Below are 20,284 nucleotides of genomic sequence, written 5' to 3' on the forward strand. Positions count from 1 at the left end.
GCCTAACTGTTCCAACTGATAGTAGCATACATAAAAGATCTTTAGAAAAAGTATTTCTAAAGATCCTCTATGATATGCTAATAAGGATAGCAACTAGTCACAAGGGCGTTAGTTCCTGCGCTCATTCTGCCCTCTTAGCATGGTAGCACGCCCACAGGGGTGTACTAACATACTAATCAATGCCCACTGCCAGCATCATCACCAGCAGTGACATGCGTACCTGTCCGTTGCTACAACCTGAGACGCCAGGCAGTGCGCATGATCAGAAGTCCCCGCCACCTCTGGTCATGAGCACTAGACCTCTCTGAAGCCGGGATGCATACACAGTGCGCATGATCGGAAGCGCGGTGACCTAATCATGCACAATGCTCAGCGTCTGAAGCTGTAGGAACAGACACAGGTATGCGCATCACTGCCGATGATGACGCGAGGCAATGGGCATTGAATAGCATGTTTGCACACTCCTGTGGGCATGCTATCATGCTAAAAGTGTGGAATGAGTGCAGAAACTAACGGCCTTGCGACTAGTCCCTGCGCTCATTAGCAGATCATGTAAGATCTTTGGAAATACTTTTTCTAAAGATCTCTATATCTATGCTGCTAGATGCAGGGACAGTTAGGCAGGGATTAGCAGTATGCACCCAGAACCGCTTGTGGTCCTGGGTGTATATTGCACCTGACAGGTTCCCTTTAAACTGCAGCTGGAGAAAGGGTTTTTTCTTTTTTTTTTTTTTAAAGCAGAAAATACTTCTAAATATCCATATAAACAAATAAAATAAGTACTAAAAGTTCTAAAAGATTTCCTTTAATGACAACAAATTAAAGAGGAGAAATATGTTCTCGTCCCTGCATAAAACACAATCTGACCATGTCCTAGGTTTATTCGCACAAGCGTCTGTGGATTTCCTTCAAGGTGTTTTTTTTTTTGTTTTTAAACATCAAGAAATGCTCAATCTGCGGCACCATTCTCACCAGTAACGTACTGGAACCCATTATAGCTTGCAATGCAAATCCAATGAAGTTTTGCATTTCAGATATTACCTTTTTAGAAATATCATGAGTCAAATAAATATCTATGCACTATAACTGAAACACTTAAGACTTTTTTTTTTTAAATATTTGGGAGCAGAAGAAAAAGCAGCAAAAGTAAGTCTGACGTTGGAGCGATACGATGACAAAATATTTCCACCAAATGAATGATATATCTTACCTGCATACTAAGGGGATCCACAAGATGGGCTGCGATGCTCATTTCATATTCTGTTAGCTTCACGTTCTTCACACCGATCTGTCTCATCAACTTCTCAGCCTGAACAAAAGAAATATGATAAAACAATAATTCCAGTAAAACCTTCTAAAAAGTAGTATAAAGTGTCTAAATCAGAAGATGGAACACATTTTGAGTTTTATACAATTTCCATGTAGATAATCACTTTTTCCCCCATTTTGATATCGGGGTTGACAAAGTATAAACTATGGGTCTAACAACTGCTCTGAACTGGTGACCAGAATAAGGTGCAGCGCATCTAGACAGAAGTAGTACCAATTGGTACTGTACTCGACACTGCCGCGGTATTTTAGAAATTGTTTGGGGGTCATCACATAGGTCAGATAATCACGTATTCAGCACGAATGGCATATCCTAGTAATAATTCAGGAAAGCCTGTACTGAGACAACCAGTTTTAAAGGCCCGTTAAAGGGGTTGTCAGTTTCTAATAGACAGTTTATACATAGGGCCATGGTGGTGCTCACATAGAAAAAGAAAATCAACACTCAAACCAAACTCCTAAAGACCCTTGGTAATGCCGCCAGTGTCGCCACCTGTCTCCTGCCTTCCTTTTCCAATGGGGAATGTCAAGTGACAGCTGGAAGGCTACAGCAGTCATGTTCCATTTGAGCCCAAATAAGCAGTCTATGGGCCCTTTCTCAGCTCAGCCGAACGTTACGGCTGCAACCAAAGAGTGGCCAAAGACTGACTGCAGTGAGAGCCTGACACCATCTGCTCGAGAAGGAGGCCAAGAGACTGGGGGCACCGGCAGCACTACGCAAGAGCGTCTGGCAGATCTTAAAGGAACTTAATGTGAACATTAAGGATAACAACATTCCTGGCCAATATATGTTGTGTATCCTGCATTATCTCCAGTTTTCCCCTCTACAGGCTCTCTCAATTGACTGAGCTGGTGGGAAGAGACTAGCTATTATGATGTCTTCCATACACAGCTCGATGCCTGCTCTTCATACCTTAGTTAGCATGAAGAGAAAACAGCCTCAACATTCAGGAGATTGTACAGCAGTACTGAGCTGCACAGGTGTGAAGTCAGCTCTGGATTGAGGTCAAAGACTTGACAGAAAGCTCAACATGATCTATGCGCTTCCAAGCCTGTGTATTACTCTGCTCTTCCCTCTTCCTCCTCCTTCCATATTATATAATGTAACCAAACACCTCAATGCTAGCAGACCATATTGCTTTGATCAAAACGGATATGACCTCTTTTTCCTAAGTGGAAAGTGAGTTCAGGAGGCAGGGGAAGAAGTGGCTCATAAGTGAAGAAAAAACCCCCAAACACTTCTCTACTCAATGTACGATACAAAGAAAAAAATATACAACATAAATGTATACCATTTTGTATATTGTTAGTTGTTAAACAACTGACAGTAGTTTCTCTAATCAGTATGGCAAGGGTTAATTTCACAATGTTAATCAGGATGCACATGTGAGTGAGAGAAAAACTTCGGAAAACACAATTATTTTCTAATTGTAGAACAAACAATAGGGGTGATGTCACCTAAAGGTATGTGCCCACGATCAGGACTCGCTGCGTTCTGAACACAGTGGGTCCTGTGCGGGGCCATGAGTCTCCTCTGCAGGAGAATGCAGCTGACTGTGCCCACAGTCAGGGTTCAGTGCGCTGCAGTCTCGCTTGTGTTGTCCCTATGGAGGACGCAGGCAGTTCTGCAGCAAACAATTGACATGCTGTGGTCTGGAAACACGCACCGCAGGTCAATATTTGCTGCAGAAAAAAGAACCACAGTGGGCACGGGATTTCTAGAAATTCCATCCAGTATGCTTGTACAGTACAACGCAACGTCAAGGACACAGCTGAAGCTTGCTGCATATACTGATCGTGGGCACACAGCCTAATAATCACATCTGCAGGTGAAAAGGGAAAGAGCATAGCTGGAGTTCCAAAAAGTGGTGCAAAGAGGGCAGAGCCAAGTGCCTTAATGCGCATGCGCTGTGAGAGAGCAAAGAGCTCCGATGATCCAGAAGTCAGGACGATGCATGTGCATTTCAGTACACTGCTCTGCCCTCAGCAAGGCAGAAAGAACTACGCCTGTGCAGGGGCGCGACTGGGGATACTGTGTGGGCGACATAGGATGTGTTATCCAAATGAAGCAAGCAGCAGGACGGTGATTACAAGGGAGAAAAAAGGCACCAGATCAAGACCAGACAGCGCCATATAGGGGGAAGGAAAATATAAAGGTATATTTTTGTGCTATGCAGAGGGGGGTGGAAACTTATATACAACTTGCTACACTACTGTGAAAGAGGGATTAAAGGGAACCTGTCAGCAGAAATTTCCCCTAAAACCTCACAGATTCCCCCTCTGCAGCTCGTGGGCTGCATTCTAGAAAGGTCCCTGTTAGTATTGTGGCCCCTTTCTGACCAAAAAAAAGAGTTTATAAAGAGGTACCTTTTTGGCTTCGGATTCTATAAATCTGACACGGGGGCGGGCAGCCTGATGGCCGTTATTCTGCCCCCTGGTCCTGTATGCCGCCCCCATCGCTGATTTCCATACTTTTGGACACCGCCCACTGCTCCAGCCATCCCCGCGCATGCCCAGTGCCAGTCTCACGGGACTGAGCACTGTGACTGCTGGTGACGTGTGCGCAGGCAAGTGATATGGGCGTGGCTGTGATTGTTATCAGCAAGTACCCGCCCATAATCTCGTGAGCGCACAAACCTCTCCAGCGTCACACTGTGCTCAGTGTAGATGCTAGACTGTATGGGCTGCTTCCAGGGATGACGTCCCTTTGTCACGTGATAGTATTTTGAACACGCCCCTATCACGTGACAAAGGGACGTCATCCCTGGAAGCAGCCCATACAGTCTAGCATCTACACTGAGCACAGTGTGACGCTGGAGAGGTTTGCGCGCTCACGAGATTATGGGCGGGTACTTGCTGATAACAGTCACAGTCCCGCCCATAATCACTTGCCTGCGCACACGTCACCAGCAGTCACAGTGCTCAGTCCCGTGAGACTGGCACTGGGCATGCGCGGGGATGGCTGGAGCAGTGGGCGGCGTCCAAAAGTATGGAAATCAGCGATGGGGGCGGCATACAGGACCAGGGGGCAGAATAACGGCCATCAGGCTGCCCGCCCCCGTGTCAGATTTATAGAATCCGAAGCCAAAAAGGTACCTCTTTATAAACTCTTTTTTTTGGTCAGAAAGGGGCCACAATACTAACAGGGACCTTTCTAGAATGCAGCACAGGAGCTGCAGAGGGGGAATCTGTGAGGTTTTAGGGGAAATTCTGCTGACAGGTTCCCTTTAAAGGTGGCAGCCGTAGTTCATATTGGGAAAAACTGATAGGTTCCCTTTAAAGGAAAAGAAAAAAAAAGAAGGGAATTTTGTTTACTTACCGTAAATTCCTTTTCTTCTAGCTCCTATTGGGAGACCCAGACAATTGGGTGTATAGCTTCTGCCTCCGGAGGCCACACAAAGTATTACACTTGAAAAAAGTGTAACCCCTCCCCTCTGCCTATACACCCTCCCGTGCATCACGGGCTCCTCAGTTTGGTGCAAAAGCAGGAAGGAGGAAACTTATAAAATTGGTCTAAGGTAAACTCAATCCGAAGGATGTTCGGAGAACTGAAAACCATGAACCAAAGGAACAATTCAACATGAACAACATGTGTACACAAAAGAACAAACAGCCCGAAGGAAACAGGGGCGGGTGCTGGGTCTCCCAATAGGAGCTAGAAGAAAAGGAATTTACGGTAAGTAAACAAAATTCCCTTCTTCTTTGTCGCTCCATTGGGAGACCCAGACAATTGGGACGTCCAAAAGCAGTCCCTGGGTGGGTAAAAGAATACCTCAATAACAGAGAGCCGAAAAACGACCCCTTCCTACAGGTGGGCCCCAGGACGCACCCACGGCTCTGGTAGAATGGGCTCTCAGCCCCGAAGGAAGAGGAAGCCCCGAAGAACGGTAGGCTTCAAGAATCGGTTCCTTGATCCACCGAGCCAAAGTTGACTTGGAAGCCTGCGAACCCTTACGCTGGCCAGCGACCAGGACAAAGAGCGCATCTGAACGGCGCAGGGGCGCCGTGTGAGACACGTAGAGCCGGAGTGCTCTCACTAGATCTAATGAATGCAAATCCTTTTCACACTGGTGAACTGGATGAGGGCAAAAAGACGGTAAGGAGATATCCTGATTGAGATGAAAAGGAGATACCACCTTAGGGAGAAACTCCGGGATAGGACGCAGAACCACCTTATCCTGGTGAAAAACCAGGAAAGGGGATTTGCATGACAGCGCTGCAAGCTCCGACACTCTTCGGAGTGAGGTAATTGCCACAAGAAAAGCCACCTTCTGCGAAAGACGTGATAAAGAGACATCCCTCAGCGGCTCGAAAGGTGGTTTTTGAAGAGCCATTAACACCCTGTTAAGGTCCCAGGGTTCCAGCGGACGCTTTTAGGGTGGAACTATGTGGCAAACTCCCTGCAGGAACGTGCGGACCTGCGGAAGCCTTGCCAGGCGCTTTTGAAAAAATACTGAGAGCGCCGATACTTGTCCCTTGAGAGAGCCGAGTGACAAACCCTTGTCCATTCCGGATTGAAGGAATGAAAGAAAAATGGGTAAGGCAAAAGGCCAGGGAGTAAAACCCTTATCAGAGCACCAGGACAAGAGGATCCGCCACGACCTGTAATAGATCTTGGCGGACGTTGGTTTCCTGGCCTGTCTCATACTGGCAATGACATCCTGCGATAAACCCGACGACGCTAGGAGCCAGGACTCAATGGCCACACAGTCAGGTTGAGGGCCGCAGAATTCAGATGGAAAAACGGCCCTTGTGACAGCAGGTCTGTGCGGTCTGGAAGCGCCCACGGCTGACCCACCGTGAGATGCCACAGATCCGGATACCACGACCGCCTCGGCCAATCTGGAGCGACGAGAATGGCGCGACGACAGTCGGATCTGATCTTGCGTAACACTCTGGGCAACATCGCCAGAGGAGGAAACACATAAGGGAGTCGAAACTGCGACCAATCCTGAACTAACGCGTCCGCCGCCAGAGCTCTGTGATCTTGAGAACGTGCCATGAAGGCCGGGACCTTGTTGTTGTGCCGTGACGCCATGAGATCGACGTCCGGCGTTCCCCAGCGGCGACAGATCTCTCGAAACACGTCTGGGTGAAGAGACCATTCCCCCGCATCCATGCCCTGACGACTGAGAAAGTCTGCTTCCCAGTTTTCTACGCCCGGGATGTGAACTGCGGAGATGGTGGAGGCTGTGGCCTCCGCCCACAGCAGAATCCGCCGGACTTCCTGGAAGGCTTGACGGCTGCGTGTGCCGCCCTGGTGGTTGATGTACGCGACCGCCGTGGCGTTGTCCGACTGTATGCGGATCTGCCTGCCCTCCAGCCACCGATGGAACGCTTTTAGGGCTAGATACACTGCCCTTATCTCCAGAATATTGATCTGAAGGGAAGACTATCGGAGTCCAGGTTCCCTGAGCCCTGTGGTGGAGAAAAACCGCTCCCCACCCTGACAGGCTCGCGTCCGTCGTGACCACAGCCCAGGATGGGGGCAGGAAGGATTTTCCCTGCGATAGAGAATTGGGAAGAAGCCACCACTGAAGAGAGGTTTTGGCTGCAAGGGAAAGAGAGACGTTCCTGTCGAGGGACGTCGACCTCCTGTCCCATTTGCGGAGAATGTCCCATTGGAGTGGGCGCAGATGAAACTGCGCGAAGGGGACTGCCTCCATTGCTGCCACCATCTTCCCCAGGAAGTGCATGAGGCGCCTCAAGGGGTGTGACTGACCCCGAAGAAGAGATTGCACCCCTGTCTGCAGCGAAAGCTGTTTGTCCAGCGGTAGCTTGACTACCGCTGAGTGAGTATGAAACTCCATCCCGAGGTAAGTCAGTGATTGGGTCGGTGTCAACTTGGACTTTGGGAAGTTGATGAACCACCCGAACCGCTGGAGAGTCTCCAGAGCGACGGTCAGGCTGTGTTGACACGCCACCCGGGAGGGTGCCCTGACTAGGAGATCGTCTAAGTAAGGGATCACCGAGTGGCCCTGAGAGTGTAGGACCGCCACAACGGATGCCATGACCTTGGTGAAGACCCGTGGGGCTGTCGCCAGGCCGAAAGGCAGTGCCACGAACTGAAGGTGTTCGTCCCCGATGGCGAAACGCAGGAAGCGTTGATGCTCGGGTGCGATCGGCACATGGAGATAAGCATCCTTGATGTCGATTGATGCTAGGAAGTCTCCTTGTGACATCGAAGCGATGACCGAGCGAAGAGATTCCATCCGAAACCTTCTGGTGCTCACATGCCTGTTGAGCAGTTTGAGGTCCAGAACAGGACGGAATGATCCGTTCTTCTTTGGCACCACGAACAAGTTGGAGTAGAAGCCGTGACCATGTTCCTGAGGGGGAACGGCAATCACCACTCCTTCTGACTTCAGAACGCCCACAGCCTGAAAAAGTGCGCCGGCCCGAGATGGAGGCGGAGATGTTCTGAAGAAACGAGTCGGAGGACGAGAGCTGAACTCTATCCTGTAACCATGAGACAGAATGTCTCTCACCCATCGGTCTTGGACATGTGGCCACCAGGCGTCGCAAAAGCGGGAGAGCCTGCCACCGACCGAGGATGCGGTTCGGGGAGGCCGAAAGTCATGAGGAGGCCGCCTTGGAGGCAGTGCCTCCGGCGGTTTTTTGGGGGCGTGACTTAGACCGCCACGCATAAGAGTTCCTCTGGCCCTTCTCTGGCCTGTTGGACGAGGAGGATTGGGACTTGGCTGAGGGCCGAAAGGACCGAAACCTCGGTTGTATTTTCCGTTGCTGAGGTCTCTTCGGTTTGGACTGGGGTAAGGACGAGTCCTTTCCCTTGGATTCCTTAATAATTTCATCCAATCGTTCGCCAAACAATCGGTCGCCAGAAAACGGCAAACCGGTTAAGAACTTCTTGGAAGCAGAGTCTGCCTTCCATTCGCGTAGCCACATGGCCCTGCGGACTGCCACCGAATTAGCGGATGCTACCGCTGTACGGCTAGCAGAGTCCAGGACGGCGTTCATGGCGTAGGACGAAAAAGCCGACGCCTGAGAAGTCAAAGACGCAACTTGCGGAGCAGAGGTACGTGTGACCGCATTAATCTCAGACAGACAAGCTGAGATAGCTTGGAGTGCCCACACGGCTGCAAAGGCCGGGGCAAAAGACGCGCCTGTGGCTTCATAGATGGATTTCACCAGGAGCTCTATCTGCCTGTCAGTGGCATCCTTGAGCGATGAGCCATCTGCAACTGATACTACAGATCTAGCCGCCAGTCTAGAGACTGGAGGATCCACCTTGGGACATTGAGCCCAACCCTTAACTACGTCAGAGGGGAAGGGGTAACGTGTGTCATTAAGGCGCTTAGTAAAGCGCTTGTCCGGAAATGCTCTGTGCTTCTGGACAGCATCTCTGAAGTTAGAGTGATCGAAAAACGCACTCCGTGTACGTTTGGGAAACCTAAACTGGTGTTTCTCCTGCTGCGAAGCCGACTCCTCTATAGGTGGAGTTGGGGGAGAAAGATCTAGCACCTGGTTGATGGACGCTATAAGATCATTTACTATGGCGTCCCCTTCAGGTGTATCAAGATTGAGAGCAACGTCAGGGTCAGAGCCCTGAGCTGCGACGTCCGCCTCATCCTCCAGAGAGTTCTCAAGCTGAGACCCCGAGCAGCGTGAGGAAGTCAGGGAAGATTCCCAGCGAGCCCGCTTAGCCGGTCTGGGACTGTGGTCCGTGCCGGAGTCCTCCACGTGAGACCTAGGGGCCACCCTGGGAGCACGCTGCAGCGCAGACCGAGAGGGGCCTGGAGGCGATGATCCAACAGTGCCCGGGGCCTGTGTAAGGACCGGTCTGGACTGCAAGGCTTCTAGTAGCTTGGCAGACCATTTGTCCATAGACTGAGCCATGGATTGTGAAAGCGACTCAGAGAGTTTCTCAGCAAAAACTGCAAACTCTGTCCCTGCCGCCTGGACAGGGGAAGCAGGAGGGTCTGCCTGAGCCGAGGGGCCCACTAGTGACCGAGGCTCCGGCTGAGCAAGTGCAACAGGGGTCAAGCATTGCTCACAGTGAGGGTAGGTGGAACCTGCAGGTAACATAGCCGCACAAGAGGTACAGGTTGCAAAAAAAACCTTTTGCCTTAGCGCCCTTGCTCCTTGTGGACGACATGCTGTTGTCTCCTAGGAGAGTGATCACTGAGGGTATATAGCCAAAAGCAAAACAACCCGGCCGAACAGAGAAAATATAATATATATATTATATATATATATACACATATACATATACATATATATATATTATATATATATACTCCGGCACCCTAGGGGGACCAGCACCGGGTGACCGGTGTGGCTTACCGACCGCCCAAAGCGGTGTGTGTCCACCAGATTCCCTGCCTTAGGTCTCCCAGAGCTGCAGAGCTCGTTCCTGAAATCCTCCACCGGCAGAATGTGTAAAAAAAAATGGCTGCCAGAGCTCTCAGGGGAGGAGGGAGCCGTGGGCGGCGACTAGTAAAGTGCGGGAATCTGGTGCCCCACAGTGATCAGTGAGGGGGGGGGGGGGAAACCTAAAGTATGCTCCAGCCCTCACTGCCGACATCAGGTCGACCGTCCCGCCCTTACCCCTGACTGGCAGGCCCGGGGGTGGGAGTTATGGTACTAGGCCGCAATGAAGCCGGGGACTAAATTTAATACCGCGGCCGACAAACAGGCGCGGTCGGCGCGGAAGTCCCGGTCGTCACAAAACCAGCAGCTGCTGCAGCGTCTGTGAAACAAGCGCTCCATGCACCGTCCCCATGGGGACACAGAGTACCTTTATATGCAGGGCCCTGTCCCTGAGGATACAAAGACTCCTGTCCGGCAGATTCCCACAGGGGCTGCGGAGGGAGCCCGGTCCCAGTGAATGGATGACCGGTTAGGATCCCACTTCTCCCAGAGCCTCTAAGGGATGGTGAAGGAAAACGGCATGTGGCTCCAGCCTCTGTACCCGCAATGGGTACCTCAACCTTAACAGCACCGCCGACTTAGTGGGGTGAGAAGGGAGCATGCCGGGGGCCCTTAGGGGCCCTCTTTTCTTCCAACCGATAAAATCAGCAGCTGCTGCTGACTAAAATGGGAGCATGAGTGGATGTGTGCCTCCTTCCACACAAAGCTTAAAACTGAGGAGCCTGTGATGCACGGGAGGGTGTATAGGCAGAGGGGAGGGGTTACACTTTTTTCAAGTGTAATACTTTGTGTGGCCTCCGGAGGCAGAAGCTATACACCCAATTGTCTGGGTCTCCCAATGGAGCGACAAAGAAAAAATTATGAAAGGAGACAATCCCTTTAATAGAACAATATGCAATATTGGTAAAAATACTAAACTGAAATATATGGTTCTCTCAATTCAAGCTAACATTACTAGTGACAATACTAATACACATGTGATGAACCAGGATCTTTACATAAGATCAGACTCCTCTAAGGGAAACTGCAGCCGCACACCCTGTGTCCCCTAATGAGGCCAAGAGCGCAGGAACTACATATCACATAGGCACAGTGCAAAGACAGACATACATCTACAATAAGTTATATCCACATGATATACTATACAAGAAATGTCTGAAGACTGGGGGCAAACTGCTACAACAATTTGGAGAATGGCAATCCCATGATCACAACTGCGGCTCTGAATCCTGGCACAACTGGTGTTAGACGCGCTGCATTTTGGCTGTACATGTCTGACGCAGCCTCCATAGGAGTCAGTGGAGAATGATGGACCCTTACCTGCTTCTGGGCCTCCATTTTCTGCTTCCTGGTTGGATCTATAGCATCTACCATCCATTTAATGGTAAAATAGGTGACAGCACCAAATATTGTTAACCTGAAGATGAGACCAACAACTTCATTCCTGCTCAGTGGGCGAGAAAAGGCTTCTGCATGGACCATTTTCTGAAACAGAAGAAGCGTTTATTTTACACTGGAGAAAACCGCTGCATTGAAAAGTATTATTATTATTTATTATTATAGCGCCATCAATTCCATGGCGCTTTACATGTGAAAGGTGCATACATAATAGGGACAAGTACAATAATCATAAACGATACAAGGCACAGACTGGTACAGGAGGATAGAGGTCCCTGCCTGCGAGGGCTCACAGTCTACAATGGATAGGTGAGGATACGGTAGGTTAGGGTAGAGTTGGTCGTGCGGCGCTGTATCAGACTGAGGGTTATGGCAGGTTGAGTCAAGTCAACAAAGCAGAGAGGAAGAGAAAGAACTGATCTGTTGACTGATCCGTTGACGTGATGTGCCAGAAGGCGGGATTATCACCGGCAGGAGCAGCCCGTGACCGCTCTCATCAGAGAGATCAGAGCAGGCCAGAACAGGTGAGTAGCTATTAAAGGGAATCTGTAACCAGGTTTTTAACTCTTAATCTGAGATCAGCATAACACTGTGTCAGAGATCCTGATTCCAGCGATGTTTCACTAACTGGTCTGCTTAGTGTAGTTGTGATAAAATCACTGTTTAATCAGCAGTAGATTATCATTAGAGGACCACTTGGTGTGCTGCCAGGTAGTCCAGCATAGTCATGAGCTCTGTATAACTGCTAGATCTGCAGCAGAAAAAACATTGAGTTTATCAAAATGACAGCAAACAGCTCAATAAGTGACATCGCTGGAATCAGGGTCTCTGTCTCTACTGTATGCTGCTGTCAGATGGAGGAGCAAAAACCTGGTGACAGATTCCCTTTAATCAATATGACGTCACCAGCGATGGCATGTCAGCAGAGCAGATAGGAAGAGAAGAAGCTGATCTGTTGACGTGATGTCCAAGAGGGCGGCAGAATCACCGGCAGCAGCAGTCCATGACCGCTCTCATCTGGGAGATATCGAATGCCAGTAGTTATTTATTAACTACCTGCCAATAAGACCTTAGCCCCATAAAAAGACTCATTATCCAATTTAAACTCAGAGCTTTTAAACTCTTTAGGGTCACAAAAAGCGATAATTTCATAGTACTGAAGTGACCAGAAAACCTAATTGAGAAGAGATCATGCCAAGACCCAGTGCGTTATTTTATCAATGCAAATATATAAGCTAGAGGCCGGTCACATCTCTATCAGCTGTATCCTTGGTCCTGAGAAAATCTTACTCGCATACTATGAGATCTATCAGCTAAGGCTACTTTCACACATCCGGTTTGAGCCGTGCGGCTCAATCCGGCTGTGAAACCTATGCAACGGATGCGGTGAAAACACCGCATCCTTTGCATAAGTTTTTACATGCGGCCGGTCCGGTTTTTACCGGTTGCGGCACACTACTGAGCATGCGCAGTGGAAGAAACCGCATGCGGCGGCCGGATGCGTTTTTTTCCGCATCGCGCCGCATCCGGCGTCCATAGGCATGCATTGAAAAACGCACCGCAGCTGCCGGATGCGGTTTTTTTTTGCCGGAGCAAAAGCAAAAAACATTGCAGGCAACGTTCCATCCGGCCGCGGCATCGGCAAAATCTGCCGCATGCGGCAAAAACCGGACCGAACACAGGCCCATGCAGCACAATACGGCACTAATATAAGTCTATGCAAAAAATACCGCAACCGGCGGCAAAAAAAACGGTTGCGGTTTTTCTGCAGAGCGCCGTATTGTGCCGCAGAGCAAAAACCGGATGTGTGAAAGTAGCCTAAAGGGGACATCTCTGTAACGTTACATTGTTAGGCCCCTTATGTGTGACTCAGAGTGTAAATTAGTGGTGGAGACACAGATCAGAGATATATATTGCTCTGATTTGATACAGAGGTTAGTTTTACATCCTGCCACCTACACAGACATCAATTACTGTAGGTAGCTGTCAGGGAACCCTCGGGACGTGGGGGGGGGTATAGCACGACCTACAGACTTTGACCTCATTCACACTGCCGAGTGTATTCTGCACCAGAAAAAAATAACCTTATTGAACACTTCATTGAAGAGCAACATGCTCCTGTGTGAGGCGTCATACCATAGGCCAAGCCCAGAGATAGGAAACACTCAGCCTAAAGGGGAAAGTGAAAGAAGACTTTTTGCCAGGTCATTGATAACAGCAAAAAAGGAATTAGTCCAAGTGTTTAAGTGGCTTTCTCAAAACTGCAAATCTAATAATTTCCGAAATGCCCAACTGATTCCACTACATAGAACCATAGAGGCCGTCCACCCCGGCTGATACAGAGTCTGTATCTATAATTCATAGGTACTAAGCTTTGGTCACGTGGCACACAATTTCTACTGCGAAACTGCAACCAATCCATGTCAAAATCTGTATGTTCGGCCTCTTTCACAAGTGTGTGAAAAAAAATGATACTGGTGCATCAGTGTCTCCCCCGTGTGTGGGCACTTACAAAGCTTCTATACTTTTTAATGTTAAGCGGGCTTTACACACTACAATATATCTAACGATGTGTCGGCGGGGTCACGTCGTAAGTGACGCACATCCGGCATCGTTAGTTATATTGTAGTGTGTGAAACCTACGTGCGATTGCGATTAAATGTTGATCGCATGCACGTCGTTCAAAACCTAAAAATTGCACGTCGGGTTGTTCAATGTTCCCGAGGCAGCACACATCGCAGTGTGTGACAGCCCGGGAACGATGCACAGATCTTACCAGCGTCCCGCGGCTCCCGCCAGCTATGCGGAAGGAAGGAGGTGGGCGGGATGTTTACGTCCCGCTCATCTCCGCCCCTCCGCTTCTGTTGGCCGGCTGCCGCGCGACGTCGCTGTGACACCGAATGTCCCTCCCACTCCAGGAAGTGGATGTTCGCCGCCCACATCGAGGTTGTATGGAAGGGTAAGTATGTGTAACAGGGGTTAATCGTTTGTGCGACACGGTCAACAAATTGAACATGCCGCACATACGATGGGGGCGGGTGCGATCGCATACGATATCGTGTAAGGTGTAAAGCAGGCTTTAAACATATACAGCACACAAATTGTACACGGTTATTAAGTTATCCATGTGCAGTATGTGGTTATTAAAGACCCATAGACTTGTATTGGCCCATGTCATCCATGCTGCCGGAAAAAACAAACATGTGAACAACACCATCGTTTATAATTGGTATATGTGTTATCCATGATAAAAACAGATACAACGTGACAGGCGGACGCCTGAAATCTGAGAGAATGAGGATACTTTTTTCCCCACTACTTAAGGCCTCTGCCACACACACGTGAAAATCACGCATTTGTTTCTCGAACGTGTCAGAGGTGCGTTTTGCCCTCAGTGAGCCGTGTTTATGGCACTACGTGTGTTCTCCATGTGTTATCCGTGATAACACACGGAGAACGGAACTTTCTACTCACCTGTCCCTGGCGTCGCTGTCCGTGGTGCTGATCTTCGGTCTCCAGTCCTGCCAACTCCCCGCTGCTGCTTCCGCCCGCAGTGAAGTGAATATTCAATGAGCGGCAGTCGGCAGCAGCGGCAGAGACTGCAGGGCTGGAGAAGGTGAGTAAAGATTTGTTATTTTTTTTCTCCGACACGTGAGTTTCCTCCGGCGCGTGTCACACGGGACCGCATCCACACTACATCAGTGTGGTACCGGTCCAGGCCATGTGACACCCGTGATGCCGGAGAAAAACGGATATGTCAGCGTGAGGAACACACGGGCACACGCAAGTACGGAACGGGCACACGCAAGTACGGAACGGGCACACGCAAGTACGGAACGGGCACACGCAAGTACGGAACGGGCACACGCAAGTACGGAACGGGCACACGCAAGTACGGAACGGGCACACGCAAGTACGGAACGGGCACACGCAAGTACGGAACGGGCACACGCAAGTACGGAACGGGCACACGCAAGTACGGAACGGGCACACGCAAGTACGGAACGGGCACACGCAAGTACGGAACGGGCACACGCAAGTACGGAACGGGCACACGCAAGTACGGAACGGGCACACGCAAGTACGGAACGGGCACACGTTCCGTTCCAAAATACTTACATGTGTCCAAACCATTAACAATACATAGGTCCATGTGTGCCCGTGTCTCCAGTACGTGAGAAAACTGTCAAAGTACCAAAGGCACGAACGTGTGACAGAGGCCTAAAGGAGACAATTTACTTTTTTTAAATGCTAAGTAAAACGGAGGCCACTCACATGGCAATAATGTATGAAAATTGCATCCAGCACATGGATAAAGAGTATTTTTCTTATATGCAACCTCCACCGAAAAAATAAGTAAAAATAAACAGATAACTGGCTGAGGTCTAAGAGATATCATAGTTGAACTTAAAAAATTACCCTGGAGACCGGGAAAGACAGGAGGTTACAAAGCCTGGAATAATCCAAGAGGAGTTGATCCACTTTCCAATAGGATTATGGTGCAGTATGCAGCAATCGCACTGGATACTATAGAGGAGCTCTCCAGCAGGTCCACTTAGTGAAAGAAGTTCCAAAGGCAATTACCAGTCTTGCGGCGCTCATGCTACCAATGGTGGAACATATTGGATGATTTTTGGTCATATGACTAGACCAATATACAAATAAGTAAAGAGAGATTTTATTTGTACATTAAAATGTGGTTAATTATACAACGCGTTTCGGCTCGGATGTTGTATCCTTCAGCCTTCTTCAGGTATAATTGAGAGAAAAAAGATGAAAGATGTATACCTCCTTTTTTTTTCTCTCAATTATACCTGAAAAAGGCTGAAGGATAAAACATCCGAGCCGAAACGCGTTGTATAATTAACCACATTTTAATGTACAAATAAAATCTCTCTTTACTTATTTGTATATTGGTCTAGTCATATGACCAAAAATCATCCAATATGTTCCACCATTGGTATCATGAGCGCCGCAAGACTGGTAATTGCCTTTGGAACATAGTTGAACTTAGATAGCAGAAGGAGCGAGGACTTGGCGATACAATACATGATCGCGCTGCAGAGTCGCAGTCCATGGACCGAATCCAACTACTAAAAAAATATAATACATAGGTGCAGTAGCTCAATACAGAATGTGCTGAATATATTTTCATAAGAATTTGAGAAAGTTATAAAGTGTCATAAAGGTCAGTCCTATTCCTGATTAAGGGAACCTATGCCGCTCTTTATGTACCTGATCAGTGGTGAAGCTCCTCTTCTATAGATTGGCACTGGGGGAAATGAAGGCTCGGAGGTTTGGCAGATTCCACAGCCTTGGTGTACTGTGCATCCGGCTCGGCCTTTTCCCCAAATACGTGCCGAGCGCTGAGGCCCCGCCAGTCAGATACTCATGGTATATGCGGCGTATACGGCATGGATGTCTCCTACTAGAATAACATAACATGGAGTCTATACATACTTTTCTCTGCATTATGCAGATGCTTTTACACAATAAAACTTAGAAATGGTTTTCATTATTTGGGTGCAGAGGTCATTAGTAAGGTCACCCTTATACATGGGCTGCCGGCCATCACACATATGTGGGGTTCAGGGGGCCAGGCGTGCGGTTTATTGTAACGCAGCTGGACATGAGGATCAGGCATACTGACACCCAACACGTCTGATCGCTCCGTGCTCCCTGCATCAGTCAGCACCGCCGGCCATCACAGCACAGAGGAATGTTAGAGAAATGTAAAGGCTCCATGATCTCCACCATGATGTGAGTGTGACGGACTGTCACCTGGAGGGTCAGCGGTGTATGGCCGCCTCACACACACCATGTGCCCGGCATGTGACCTTCCCCGGCACTGTCCTCTCTGACGGCGAGGACACCGCACACTCCCTCACGCCGAGAGTAATACCGAGAGCCAGGACCGGGACTCCCGCCAGCCGTGACACACAACACACACCACTCACCGGCTTGATGACACTACAGATCCAGGAAGTGAAAACCAAAAGCAGCGGCTTCACATTGCAAGGTGGTGCACCCGTAAAAGCTTCCGGCGGAAACGACACTCCTGTAATTTCAGTTCCTCCTCATCAACCACAAAGAGAGAGTCCTGCGACGGTTACACTTGAAAACCAATCACATCGCTTCTTTCATTTTGAAGCTTGTAGTAGGAAAATGAGAGCTGCTTTCTGATTGCCAGTAACACGGTGCACTGGTTTCTATACAGTTCAGGCTTTTTATTGTTTTTTTTTTGTTTGTTTGTTTGTTTTTAAGGCCTCTTTCACACATACGTGCCTCCAATACGTGTTTGGCAGTTTTCTCACGTACCGGAGACACGTACACACGTAGACCTAGGTATTCCTATGGTTTTGGACACACGTAAGTATTTCCGCACGGAACGTGTGTCTGTTCCGTACTTACGTGTGTTCGTGTGTTTCTCACGGCAACATGTCCGTTTTCTCTCCAGCATCACGGGTGTCACACGGAACGCAAACGTGTCACACGGAACGCAAACGTGTCTCACGGAACGCAAACGTGTCACACGGAACGCAAATGTGTCTCACGGAACGCAAATGTGTCTCACGGAACGCAAACGTGTCACACGGAACGCAAATGTGTCTCACGGAACGCAAATGTGTCTCACGGAACGCAAACGTGTCACACGGAACGCAAATGTGTCTCACGGAACGCAAACGTGTCACACGGAACGCAAATGTGTCTCACGGAATGCAAACGTGTCACACGGAACGCAAATGTGTCTCACGGAACGCAAACGTGTCACACGGATGTGTTCCGTGTGACACGCACCGGAAAGAAGACGTGTGTGGAAAAAAAAAACCCCTTTACTCACCTTCTCCTGCCCTCCTGTCTCTGCCGCTGCTGTCACTTGCTGCCAACCGCCGCTCATTATGCTCATTGCATATTCACTTCACTGCGAACGGAAGCAGCAGCAGCGGGGAGTCGGCAGGACCGGAGACCAAAGATCAGCACCACAGACAGCGACGCCAGGGACAGGTGAGTAGAAAGTTCCGTTCTCCGTGTGTTATCACGGATAATACACGGAGAACACACGTAGCCCATAAACACGGCTCATGGAGGGCAAAACGCACCTCTGACCCGTCCGTGAAAAACGTGCGTTGTTTTTCACAAACGTATGAAAGAGGCCTAACACTGTGGGCAGAATTTATGGCTTCCAGGTATTTTGCTTTATTCATCATTGTTATCTTATTGAAAACTTGCAAAATCAGTCTCAATTGTACTCTCATCCCCACTTTAATATTTTCTTGCCTTAAATTTTTGCAACATTTTAACAGAACATGCTCCTTTTTGTCCTAAAAATTACACACACACACACACACACACACACACACTTACTTTGGTCCCGGTTTATTATTTGTGGGGTTTTTAAGTCACTTTTTTTATCATGATATTCTTTTAGGTTTTTTTGGCACCAAATTTATCAGATTGGCTCACAAGATTCAGAATTTTTGTGCAAACTAAAAAAAAACCCATTTACCATGTTTTGCAACTTTTTACAGCAAATAGTCACGCTGTGTATCCAGTTTTAATGAGAAGCCTAATGATTTCAATAGATGAAAAGATATTTACATCATATAAAATCAGATTCCTACTTATAATTGTATAGAGATTAAAAGGGTAAAACACACTACAACAAATCTGTAGTGAAGTGAATGATTTTCAAGATTTCATTAAAGAGAATCGGACAGGTGATTTTCTAGTACAAAACTAATGTTTTCTTTAAATATGGCTTAAAGTGAACCTGTCAGGTGCAATATGCATCCAGAACAACAAGCAGTTCTGGGTGAATATTGCTAATCCCCCCTAACTGTCCCTGTATCTAGTAGCATAGATAAAGGGATCTTTAGAATGCATCAGAATGCACTTCGGGTCATGCGCAGCATGAAGGCGGGTGTACGCGTCCCGGTTTCATAGAGGTCTAGTGTGCATAACCGGAAGTGCCGGGACTTCTGATCAGCGGTGACAGCGGACACAGGTACATTCGTCACCGCTGATAATGCTGCATTGAATAGTCCTGTGGGCGTGCTACCATGGTAAGAGGGTGGAAAGAGCTCAGGAACTAACGCCCTTGCGACTAGTCCGTGCACTCATTAGCATATGTTAAAAGAGATTTAAATATACTTTTTCTAAAGATCATCTATATCTATGCTACTAGATGCAGGGACAGTTAGGCAGGGATTAGCAGTATGTACCCAGAACTGCTTGTGATTCTGGGTGCATATTGCACCTGACAGGTTCCCTTTAAGGAGACCTTTCAGAATCAGTAAGTTTTATTGCTGTACTTTCTTCTGTTATCTTGTTGTAAGCGCCATAGCATCCAGTGTCACATAGTAACTAGTCAAACATATGTAAATACATACTGCATGTTCACAGCTCCACCCTCCCACCTCTCAGTGCTAGCATCAGTGAAAGTAAATCTGAACTGAGTTTGCACTGCTGCACCCAACCATTCTCCCTTCCACATCTCAGCAGTGATAATGAATGCTCTGAGATGTGGGAAAAGTGAATATGCAAATTGTATTTACTTACAGTTGACTAGTATGCACTGGACACTGAATTCCTGAGAGATTACAGAAGGATAACAAGATGAGGTAGAGCAATAAAATTTAGTGATCCCAGAAGGTCTCCTTAAACCCAAATTAAAGATAACCTTAGTATTGTACTACAAAATCACCTGACAGATTCCCTTTAAGTAATGAAAAATCCCTAGAAAACATAGAACAAAACCCAGACCTGAATTTACATTTGTATACACAGGGCACATGCTTCTAAGGAAGGACCTACTCTTTATGGTCATGAGATTATTGTGCTTCATACAGTGGTGGATGGTGAGTTAAGCGGGCTTTACATGCTGCGATCTCGCTAGCGAGATCGCAAGCGATCGTACCCGCCCCCGTCGGTTGTGCGACACGGGCAAATCGCTGCCTGTGCCGCACAACCTCGCTTAACCCCATCACACGCACTTACCTGCCCTGCGACGTCGCTCTGGTCGGCGAACCGCTTCCTTTCTAAGGGGAAAACAATACCTCATAACCATAACTTATTGTATTGGAAGACACGGATGCCTGCAATGGGGCAAACACGTGTCTAGCACATACTCCTAATTAATATGGAAAAAACAAGAGGACATGGAGTA

General features: G+C 48.4%; 1 protein-coding gene across 2 annotated transcripts in view; it reads right to left on the reverse strand.

Annotated features, from left to right (window-relative positions):
* The window catches only part of ATAD1 (ATPase family AAA domain containing 1), a 64,807-nt gene extending 47,645 nt beyond the window's left edge, over positions 1–17,162 (reverse strand). Inside the window, exons 1-3 of one of the 2 annotated variants that reach the window (XM_075348733.1) lie at positions 17,076–17,162; positions 11,041–11,205; positions 1,211–1,309 (exon numbers count right to left, since the gene is read on the reverse strand). In XM_075348733.1, coding sequence (XP_075204848.1) covers positions 1,211–1,309; positions 11,041–11,202 — 261 coding nt within the window. In that variant the 5' untranslated portion in view covers positions 11,203–11,205; positions 17,076–17,162. Of the gene's footprint in view, positions 1–1,210; positions 1,310–11,040; positions 11,206–16,353; positions 16,428–17,075 lie in introns of those variants that run through there. The other variant, XM_075348734.1, reaches the window with a different exon arrangement.
* Between the last annotated feature and the right edge of the window lie 3,122 nt (positions 17,163–20,284).

This window comes from Anomaloglossus baeobatrachus, chromosome 5 (genome assembly GCF_048569485.1).
Source record: "Anomaloglossus baeobatrachus isolate aAnoBae1 chromosome 5, aAnoBae1.hap1, whole genome shotgun sequence".
NCBI lineage: Eukaryota > Metazoa > Chordata > Amphibia > Anura > Aromobatidae > Anomaloglossus > Anomaloglossus baeobatrachus.